The 12,451-nt window shown below is 31.5% G+C and overlaps 1 protein-coding gene across 5 annotated transcripts in view; it reads right to left on the bottom strand.

The window, feature by feature from the left end:
* Nucleotides 1-12,451, bottom strand: part of LOC148598746 (kinesin-like protein KIF13A) — a 173,619-nt gene that overhangs the window by 34,065 nt on the left and 127,103 nt on the right. For all 5 annotated transcript variants that reach the window (XM_088561671.1, XM_088561674.1, XM_088561673.1 and 2 more), the window contains exons 14-15: nucleotides 6,464-6,600; nucleotides 3,856-3,977 (exon numbers count right to left, since the gene is read on the bottom strand). In XM_088561671.1, coding sequence (XP_088417797.1) covers nucleotides 3,856-3,977; nucleotides 6,464-6,600 — 259 coding nt within the window. The remainder of the gene's footprint in view (nucleotides 1-3,855; nucleotides 3,978-6,463; nucleotides 6,601-12,451) is intronic.

Below are 12,451 nucleotides of genomic sequence, written 5' to 3' on the forward strand. Positions count from 1 at the left end.
AATGACTGTATTTTCCGGCTTGTTTATACTGATATTGGTTGACCTGTCCAGCTCTATAAAGTTTCAGACATTTTTATTTATATTGCCCCATTTAACATATTGGGTATAAAATGATCCTTGTCTGTTTGTCGGTCTGTCCATCACATATCACACTCCAGATGAGATTCAATTAACCACTTCTGCATAAACTTTATAGATACACCATTGTGGGTCCATCAGTGTTGACTGTTCAGGAGGTCTTACTATTTTTCAATTTAAAAAATATCACACTTCAAGTGTACCTGAGATAACATTACATCAACTTTCTCTGTTACCAAATTACAAAACAATATCTGGACATCCAACCATTTATCTCATTTTACCCAGTCACATGACTTTGGAAATGATAGGAACACACTATCTGACATAAACATTGGAATTTTACCCAGTTACATGACCTTGGAAATGACAAACAGACCATCTAACATATACAATAGTAGTTTAAAACTGATTTGTTTACAGACATACTACTTATCCAAATTCAATTTTTTTTTAATCAACTTATATCTGAACAGACATCATATACAACTTCAGAAAAACATCATAAAACATTGTTTTATTCATGCTTCAGAGTATATTGGAAGATCTTGCTATACTAATTGCCTATAAAAAGAACATTATTGTACTTATCAAGGATATGACAAGACTTGTACCAGTCATTTCATTCTGACAGTCAGACATTTATGGTCAGCATCAATTTGGGTTATGTAACAGTCTCAGATACCATTAACACTGTTTCATTCAAAGGGATCCTGACACAATTAGATTATACACATCTTTTGTCATCCCAAAACCTGTCTGAAATCAAAATATCAGGCTCTGATTTCAGCTGGGATTTGTTTAAAACCAAGATTCAGCTAAAGAATCTTCATTAATAACAGACATCCAGCGTGGACACAAATTTAACTAACAATCAGTATATCAGAGGTCAGAGGTCATTTCAAAATTAGGCAGGTTAGTCTCCATAAAAGACAATAATTGTGGAAATCAATTTAAGCTTACAGACTATAGCTCATAATATCACTACCGATTCATCAGGGGTCATGTCCATAGTAGGTCATAATCTCATTCACATAAAAAGAGTTTCAGACAAAGAAGGGAAACTATATAATAGAATGATAATATTGGAACTAATTTAGCCATCAACAAATAATGGTCAATTTCATTTGATGAAGGTCCTGTGTAACGTCAATCTATCATGCTAGAGGAAACTAGTTCAGATAATAAACAATTTTACCGTTCAGACTTTTCTCCCATCTTTAAAAAAAAATGTATTTGTTGTAGCCCCAATACCCAAAACATTAGCCTAATACAACAATTTTTATTTATGTTTTGAATTTTTATATCTATCAATACTGCTAATAGACCTTTTTCATAATCACAATTTTGACTTCATTTTTATTATTTTTTTTTTTTATTTTATTTTGAGCAAAGGGAAGTAACTCTCCAACCCAACAGACTGGTTTACTGTTCGATTGAAGCATTAATGGACAGTAGTAGACATCAAAATCAAATACTTTTTTTGATAATTTTTAAATAACTTATTTCAAACCATTCAGCAAATTACCAAAGTGTAAATAGATTAAATTTAAGTAAATAAATATTACTGTTCTTCCTTCCCCCACTGAGACCACCAACCTATTTGTCACATGTTGGTGGGTTACGTCCCTTTGAAAAACTTGCTAAAATGTCTTGCTTTCCATAAATATAAAAAAAGGACTATTTATATATCATATTCTCATAATTGAACAATTACATAATATCACAACCTAACTAATATAAAAATATCAGAGTAGGTAATTTTCAAAGTTGGCTTAAAAGACAGATGGAAAGAATGTTCATCTGTTCAATGAAACACTGCGATGTCAGATGAAATGAAAACATTTGATTTAATAAAGCCTACAATAAATTGTCATTAACAGCTCCATATTGTCTTAGACAAATAAATTGGATATAGTAAAATGACAAAACTGGGTTCTATCATGACAGCACTTACAGACACTGATTGTTCTCCAGACTATGGAGCTTGGTTCCTAATAAAACTGTTTGTCTTTTACAGACAAAAATTCTGAGATCCAATAAAATTTCAGTACACTGTTGACAGTCACAAAAGAGACTTAAAAACTGTATATAATTGTATCATGGTATTGAATGGTTATAGCCATAGATAAAAGATGGTACAATATTCCATTAAGTCAAGAGGAATAGTACTCTGTCTAATAGATGAAGCCATACAGAATTTCATTTCCTTGTAGACTTTCAATTTGTAACAGGATCCAAAAATCTTATTATAGGTTTGCATGTCCTATCTACATTTCTATTAAAACAAGAACTATCTTCAAAAAAAAGATAGACGACCTGGTAAAATTTTGTTCTTTTTTTCTTAAAATTTTTTACAATTCATTCAAGAAAATAACACGTGGCAAGCAATTTCAATTTTCGATACAGTTTTTTCAAACACCACTAAGTTATCCGTATTTGGCCAATTGGGAAACTATACTGACTGCGTCACAAGAAACTACAAACTTTAACCTACAATTTCTTAAGCACTACCACTTAAGGAGGTAGACCTATGGTAAGGGACATAACTCTTGAAATCAATGATGTGTTTGAATTATATTCAATTTCACTAAAGTCTTTCAAGCTTTCATTTGAAACAGAATTAAATCAGCCCTAGTTATTTTGATTCTTACAAGAAATTGATGCAAAATAGTGAATACAAACGTTCCACTGATTTGTAAGATTGTGTCCCTTACCCTAGATCTACCTCCTTAAACAAGTTGTAGAGACAGATCTTTCAGACAAGAATGCATCTTTTCATTAAATCATTTAGGCCAATTATATTTTTTTATCAAGGGATTTGAAAAGATTGATATCCAATAATTAGAATCTTTTGTTTTGAAACACTCATTAATATTCCAGAAGAGTGAAGTATTTTAAGGAAAAGAGAATGAGGCAACCTTTACAAAAAATTGGCAGTACAAAACTGAAGAAACGTTTTAAAAGCCTACATATAAAGCTTGCATTCCCTTTGTAACTATGTAGATGGAGCACTAAAGTTTGTGGTTGTAGTTCAGTCAACCTAAATATCAAACCAGAAAAAATTCAACCATACCACAAAACATACCATGTAAAAATCTGAAAGGTGAAAGTCTACTGCATTTGGCTTTAAAAAAGTAAAGAAAAGAAATTACTATAAACCTCCAATAATTTTGTTGGCACAGGGTATATCTCATATGATTTTAGGCCACGCCTATGAGGGGTAGAGATCTTTCTACTCAAATAACCTTGATTTTGGACATAATGCACGGCTATGTTGTTTTATCACTGAGGTGTAGATTTCGAGCCCCCCATCAACATGTTTAAGATGATCTTAATATATATAGAATTAACTTTGCTGACTTTTAACGTCTCTCGTATCCAAATTTAAAAACTGACTTCATTTTTTTTTTATAGAACTAAAAAATATAATAAATTAGGAACACAGAAAATCTGGGATACTTAGTCAGTGAATCAATGTTGCTATGAGGGCTACCAAGCTTTTAGAAAATAAAACCAAGAACTCTGTGAGCAATGGCTCACTAGAGATATCCGCACTTTCAATCACGATACATGTTCAAGGAAAATAAACAAAACTCTCAGTAAACAGGAAGTTGATGGCAATTTTTTTCTGAAAATATATCCCACCATATGTTATACCTATACAAAGCAAGTTTTAAAATTTCAAGAGACCATGATGTGTAGTTGCTGAGAAATTTGTTACCGCCGGAAAATAACCCCTCTCTCCTTAGGGGTATAATAATCATCTATACTCACTGTTCAAGTTATTGTTCACTTTTGGGCAGTTAATTCTAAAGAAATGGTTGATACCCCAAAGAATTCTGTCTCCGTGTCTTACTCTTGTCTTATCATTTATCAATGATCCATTTACACAAGTCCTGAAATATATAAAACACATATTCAAATAAACTTCTCAAAACATGAATAGTACATGTTCTTGTATTTTTGAAGGAATTATGCTGCTTGAGGACGTGGGAGTCTACTAGGAATTTCCCCAATGTCTCAGTTTTATAATCTTGTTCTGGTTTATATGTGGAATTAGACAATAACACTGCACTGACAAGATGAGGCTTAGAATGCTCAGGGAAATGCAAGGCTCTGCCAAGCATTTTCACCGTTTTCAGCCTAATTCGTGTATCTTAGTTTTTGTCAAGTCAGTGCATTGACCTTGTCTTTATACTGCATAAAAAATTTCAAAATAAAAATGACATTTTAAACAAGGAAATAACTTTTTTTTTTTATTCAAAGCATCCTAGCAACTTAAAAACAATGTAACATTTGTGATGTCACAATGTGGATCCCAGATTTCATGTATAGTGCATGTACAGTATAAAGTTAGCAGGGAAAAGGAGTTCTGAGAAAACTGTGAAAAAATAAGATTTTATGCAAAAACTGCATTTTGTAACTTCATGGGACGAATTATTCTGGAGTTGTCACCTGTGAAAACCAGCCTGCTCTATAAGTATGCAATATAAAGTTCAGTCTTGTACTATATATCCCTGTCATTATCACAACTAAAAGAAATTTGTATCAACCATTATGTATTCCATGATACTGCAATTTATAAAATAAGTACCATCTTTTAAAAAAATATAGCTGATGCGGTAAAATTTTGTTCTTTTTTACTTATAATTTTATACATTTCATTCAGGAAATAACACATGGAACACAATTTTCGATAGAGTTTTTATAACACCACTAAGTTATCAGTATTTGGCCAATCAGGAAACAGAATTGTGATCAGTTGACTTGCACTTCCATGGAAGAGCGTCTTTAAGGTCAAAGGGTAGAAAGTGAAATTATACCGACTGCATCAGAAAAAATAAACTTAAAAAGAAAACATCAGTGTCTTTAACTGGTACAAAAAAGATAATAAAAAAAAATCAAAACATCTGTTCACCAGTATTTCTAGTGTTAATTGCCTAAATGATTAATGTAGAGATCTTATTAAATCAATTCACTGATAGTTATGTAAGAATATTGTCATTAAATTTCATATCTGTTAGCACAAAGTACTACACTATAATAAAACATTGTATAACCTCATCAATTATTACTGATGTTTGTATGATTATAAAATGATGTTCAAAATTAAATTTAGATGATATTTCTATTTATGGACGAAAAAAATATGACAATCATTAAGAAACACGGTTGTTCAGATTGTTACGTAATTCTTGAACAACATTTTTCTCACTTTGAAAGGTTCGTAAATTCTGTGAAATCACATCTATGACAGAAAATTAATATGTGGTAGAACAACAAGACAGAAAATTGAAAGAAACATGTTGGTTGTCTAAGTTACATAACACCTAACACCATAAACAAGTTTTAAATTCAAATACATCACTATTTTTTCAGCTATCTGATTTTTCCATATTTTTACTCATTAGAAGGAAGTAAATTGTTGACAGTGATGAAACTGTTACCAGTTGGAGATCTTGACAGTCAAGTCAGTTCTAAACTGACTGACACATATGATATAGGCAACAGAATGCTCAGAAATGGCACGTGGGATGGTTCATAAAGTTTTATATTGGTATCAGTCCACCTAAAGATTTGGCGAATTGGGAAGTTGATTAAGTTTTATACCTGTATCAGTCCACCTAATTATTTGGTAAATTAGTAGGTTGATAAAGTTGTATATCTGTATCAGTCCACCTACAGATTTGGCAATGTGGGAGTTCAAAGGTTAATGATTTAATGGGTTAAACATATAGAAATAAATAATTCTCACTTATGATTTTAGAAATACTTAAAACAAACATGAAGTTGCACACATTGTCATGCTATGCAAACCCCCACTTTTACAGAAGTTGATATTTGAGAGTAACTAAAATTGCTTACAACATTATGTCCCATCACACACTAAATTGGAAATCAATCCATCCATTGAGAGCGGGGATAATTGTGACAGAAATTCGAATGGTTGGACAAACAAGGTGATTCAAATACATTTTGTACTACATCCACTCGGTAAGTGGGCACGCAGGTATACTATTTTACCTGGAGTTGCACAGAAAACATTTTTGATATTTTTTGTATCTGTATGTTTATCAGGAAAGATAACTCTGGAATGAGTTTTGAGAAGCAATGGAGCCATGGTAATTGGCACAATTTTGTGGTAAATATACAGTAAAAAAAAGAATTCTAATGTTAAAAATCTGGATTGATAAAAAAAAAAGTGGAAATATGTAATTCTACAGTAAAATTCCCTCCCTGATAAATCACACTTCCCCTTAGACTACTGTTTATTTTATAAAGTTCACATAGCATCTGTGAAAAGTCAAAAACTTTTTTAGACTGTTTGATAAGAAAAAGAATTTGATTTTAAGGCCATCACACATTGTTAAGTAGTCCTCACCTGGCTCCCTCTAATGGTGAGAGGTATACATCATTATTCTCAATATCTACAACACAATGTTCTGTATGAATTCCTAGACCACTTAGTTGTATATCTTGTTGAGTTGGAGCATCATGTCTTCCCACTAAAGTATGGTCCTGAAATGGTACAGAAAAACATTCCTTCATCAAATAATTTGATTATTGATTTATTGTAAATGCTTGAAACAGTGTTTGAAATAACAAATAACAAATCTGACATTTAGACTGGTTAACTTGCAAGTCTGCATGGCTACACCCAAATGGTTAAATGCAAATGAAATCAAGGGAACACAAATTCCAGCAGAAATCAAAAGAATATAATCCAGGGACAAAGACCAGACATAAAAAAACAGACAAACACAACAAAAATATAAACCAGGGACAAAGACCAGACATAGAAAACAGACAAACACAACAAAAAACATAAAATAACCAAACCATTCATACGAAGTAACAAAAGTAAATGAGCGACTCGGACTCCACTAAAAACTCGGAGCATGGACCAGGTTCACCTTAGGGTAAGCGTCCTTTTCTAGAAACACCTACTGAGCTACTCATAAAAAGTCAACACGTTATTCTAAGAAGCACACAATCTTTCTTGCAAAAACAAAGACTACAGACTATGAATAGAAAAATTATAAAATCTTGTCTTTTCTTATATGCAGCTGTAAGTTTCATTCCTCCTGACCATATATAAATCATTAGGAAAAATTCTCATGAGATACAATATTCATTGCTAGTATCACAAACCAACCCTAAACAAAAGAACAGTTTTTTGACATAGCTGGACATAATTCACATTTTATTAAAATGACTAAAATGTCGTTGAAGGAAGTTTATGACTACCATTATCAACAATAGTACGATCTTATTACTTATTCTGTCACATATTTTAGTCCAATAGTCATAGTCATTCAATTGTACTGAACTTTATAATAGAAAAGTTTTCAATTTATGTCAAGACATATATAGAAACGTAACACTGTATTACTGAGGCCAATACAATATATATTTGTGTGTTTGTGTGTTTCTTATTAAAAGTATAGCTGGGCCTACCTCGGTTTTTGCTGCCTACCTTCACTCAATATTACGTTGTTTTAATCATTCAGATTTTCTATTAGAATCATGACTTGGCTTTGATCAAATGTTTTATGAAAGTGAAATAGTCCACTTAACCTAGTTTATGATTTAAATGAAATTAGAAACACAGAAACATTTCTATTTGGCCTGAGAGCACTATCTATTGTCCTTGACCAGAATGATATACATTGTAACAATTTGTTGTTTTAATATCTTGGCAGATCCCATTATTGTAATCAATATATCATATCACATTCTTCATTATGTAAGTAATATGTTGCCAAAGTATGTATTATTCATCCAGTTAAAGTAATGTCTACCATGGAATGAAAATGTAGATCCAACAGCCAATTTTATCACCTTTAGTGTTGATTGTGGCAAGGCCTCTCGTTGAAAGTATGTAAAAATCTATATTTATTGCAATTTAACAATGTTATAAAAAAAGCATCCACACAATCATTTAAACAGTTCATTCATAGCTATATGTTTTGTTTTCCTATATTATGTCTCTAAAAAAAAAATGTGATGTAGAGCAAAATGTCTCCTATTACTGGTTTAACCTGCTGCACTCAAAACCATTCAAGTCCCATAACTCCAGTTAAATTAATTGGAGGTGAACATATACATATGGCAATGAAGAACCCATGTAAATTTTAACACAATCTAATAGCTAGACTCAAAAGAGTTGTGCCAAAGATGTACTTGCAATACAGGGAAGAACAGAGAGACAGACTCAGCCTCAGCCTCCCAGCCTCCAGTGCATATATGATGTGATACACATTACTTTGTAATAGTACTTGAGTAGGAGCTGAAACATTTTTTCAAGATTTGTATATGAGATGACAGACAGGATGAAGGGAAACTAGAGAGGGGGAGAGGACATAGGAAAGAGAGAGAATGAGAGGGAGAAAGGAGAAACACATATCCCCAAGGGAAAATCTAGACACATTGAAAAGGAGGGGTACCAGTCAGGGTTCCTCAGAAAAAGGAGGTGCTCGAGCATTATTTACCTTTTTTTTGTCAATTTTACACAAGAAAATGACAAATTTTCCAAAAAAAGGGAGGCACTGCCAACCTATGCCACACCTGGATCTGCCACTGATCCCTGTATACCCCTACTGACATCATCCAATATAACTCGGATACTTCACACTAGAGGACTAATTTTAAGTGTAATAGTAATTTTTCAACTTAATTATGTTATCTTCAACATCATAATAGTTTGACTTTCTATAGAATTTTGACCAACTCTAATATGTAATGCTAAAAGGTATTCTCCAATGAAATAAAGTATACAATTTCATTGCAAATTCATTGTCAATAAATTATCTCAAATAATGTTTTTCTAAACACATTTTTTTTAGATCCAACCATTAAGAGCAAATATAAATATATTAAGGAGGCATTAACATTCAATGTACTTACTTGATGATTTACGGTATTTTTCCAGTAACGATAGAGGACAAAACACTTGCACTAATCATACATAGAATTTATACTAATACAAACCATAATCAATTATTACCAATCAAAATTAAACCAATGTCTGTAGTAAAATTATTCCATCAAAATTAAGATCCAATTATACAGGAGATGAACAGGTATAATAACCAAAACAACTATCTACCCAAGGAGAATAACAATCATAGACAAGTAGAAATTCTAGATATACTGTACAAATATACAATACTATCCAGTTCATATACTGTACAAATATACAACACTATCCAGTTCATATACTGTACAAATATACAACACTATCCAGTTCATATACTGTACAAATATACAACACTATCCAGTTCATATACTGTACAAATATACAACACTATCCAGTTCATATACTGTACAAATGTACAACACTATCCAGTCCATATACTATACAAATATACAACACTATCCAGTTCATATACTAAAATCATCTTTATTCCAGCTCCAAATAGGTGTAGAAATTAAGATCGAAAATGTGTACAAACACTACACAAAACAAATTACACTACCCATCATGAGAAACTTCTTATAAACTGATAAAAACATTCTTTTAAATCAAAATTATATCAATGTCTATAAAAATCAATTCCTCTTAATTATGACAAAGAATATTTACATTTGTTATAACAAACCAGAACAAAAATACTACCCACCCAGGGAACCTTTACCTTTACATAGCTAACATACAATAATTATGAGTCGTCCAATGATATATGACATATCATATTACGATAGACTAGATGTCCTATTACATGTTTATTATAGAGTTGTAGGCTGATGGTGATCCCTGTTAATTAGGTGACATGTCCGACACTTGAATGGGACACTGGACATCAAAGGAACATATTTGTCCATCATGTTGCTCAACCATTGAAAGGACATTTTAACTGATCATCATGCAATACAACTTAATGGTTTCATTTTCAGTGGAAATTTTTTCATATATATTTTAGTCACTCTATATTATCTTTAAATATGCAACCCTCTTAGCATGTAGGTGAATAGTTTAATATTGTTTATTTCTAACATATATTTCATCAATGTTCATAAGTTCAACAGTTTAATCCATTACCTTTTTATTATGAAACCACAATGGACCAAAGATATCTAACAAAAAGTATAAAATTCTTTTATTGAAATTTTAAATACATAGAAATGTAAAGTTTTATAGTCTACTTACACCTATATTCGATATTAGCATTAACTAAGTGAATAAATGATATATATTTGTAGGATGACCTGCTGCCAAAAGGAGTTACTTTTTTACTTTGAAGTTAATATAAATTAACCTATTTTTACCTTTGTGGCAAAAGGTGTGTCAGAAGTCTAATAAAATGTTTTATTCACCTGTTGTAGAAATAGCTTAATTGTTATAATAGCTATAATCCAAATATATATCACAAATTAATTTGTTTTTATCTTGCAAAATGAGTAGATCTAGAAACCCTTGTTAATCTGAAGGTTTTGTATAAAATACAATGTAACTGAGAAACTGATATACACTGACTGTAGGAGTCCATCAACATCACAGAGAGTGTCTAGGAGATGGTCTGACTCCAAGAGGGCAAAAGGAAGCACTGAGGCAACCTGGCGGTGGACCATTTAGCCAGAAATTAACAAGATGGCTATAAAATGGAGAAAACTAAAAAGAAGGTGAAAGATAGAGAAGTTTGTCCTTCGTTCCTCTGTGCACATTAAAAACTATAGACTTGCTACAAGTCTCTCTGCAATATACATATTATCTGATAGTAATGATATTTAATAAAATAACATATATACTACATACAGAATTATGGCATGTCTACAAAAACTATAAAAGAAGAAGGACTTAATTATATAGAAGGAGTCAATCTTGAGCTCTTTTCTGGTTCCTTCAGGATTCAGTTTATGAGATTTTTCAAAGTTTTCACAAATAATTTTTAATCAAACAAAGTAATGCATACCAACATGCATTTATTTCCATTTATGTTTTCGATCAATTTCACACAGATGCCAAGTCAACAAAAAAATTCAATTTTAATATTTTCACTCAGCATGTTGTCATAATGCAAATAAATAAAAATTATCAATATTTGTCAAAGACTTTACAGGACCAATAACACAGAGCTGCAGGATTCTAGTCCATAAAAAGTGCAGTTCAAACATGGAAGTTAATGTAAAAAGTATGTTCATATAAACATGGTTACTTTGACAATGTGCAAAGACCAGCAACACTGCAAGTTGTCACACAGAGATGCAGGTTCTTTCTACAGAAATTGCTAATTTCGTGATACAAGTCCCAGGTGTGTTCATTTAGATGAAAAGTACGGGAAAATCCCTGACTAAACTAGTTGAAAAACAGGGAAAACCAATAATATAGACAAGGTCATACAGATACAAGATTAAATAAATGTAACAATGGTACTGGTACCTTACATACTTATGTATACGGAACCACTGATTTTGTTATTGTTGTGTTGTTTTGTTTTATTTTGTTTTTGGGGGGTGGGACATTACATGTTTTTTTTTTTGTTTTTTTGTTGTTTTTTTTTGGGGGGGGATGGGGCATTAACATGAATTGAGTTTCCATATATGGAAGATTTTTTTAAGGTTCTAATATTTTTTCCTATTTTTGATAGGTAACAGGAAATAGTGGCACAGAAAAAAATGTACACAAAATTATTGTCTGTGTATCTTGTTTACTATTCTAAAATGAAATCTACGAAATGGGAAAACAAAAGACTGATATTTATTAATTCTTCAATTTTTAAAAACTAGAGAAAGTTCACCATCAGCAACAATAGTATACCATGATATAACCTGTTGAAGAAAGATAGGTTTATAAATAGTATTGTACAGGTAATGGTAACACGTCAAAGGACATATTGAGTCACACCTTTATCTACATAAAGTCAACTTGTTTAAGTACATCTCTGCCTACGAATTAGGCAAAATGTGTATAAGGTGTGGCACATGAAGAAAAAAATAAAACAAATTTTCTATTGCATAATCAAAGTACTTATACATGATACCCCAAGAAATAACCATTAAAGTGTTTGTGAAATTTGCCTTTTAATGATATTGATAATTCAAACTTAGTTGAAATGTGCTATGGAAAAATGCTGCAGTTCTCCCTAAGTTATATCTACATCATGGATGCTACAGGATAAATTAAAATAGATTTTGTTAGTTTTCTAGGTGTGTAGAAAATATTTTAGGCAAAAAAGACTAAATTTTGCACCACCCATTGCCTGATCCTTACACAGAATGGTACAGAACTTGCTTCTACTTGAAGCCAGTTCATTTATGCAAATTACTTAAAATTCTACTGTATAATTGTGTACAACAGCCAAAACTTTGTCAGGAATTAAGTGAGTTCCTGATGAGGTGAACATAACAGTTCATCTTATCTCACAAACTC

Source organism: Perna viridis, chromosome 14, assembly GCF_037379345.1.
Source record: "Perna viridis isolate PV_CMFRI_1.1 ecotype Kerala chromosome 14, ASM3737934v1, whole genome shotgun sequence".
Classification (NCBI taxonomy): domain Eukaryota; kingdom Metazoa; phylum Mollusca; class Bivalvia; order Mytilida; family Mytilidae; genus Perna; species Perna viridis.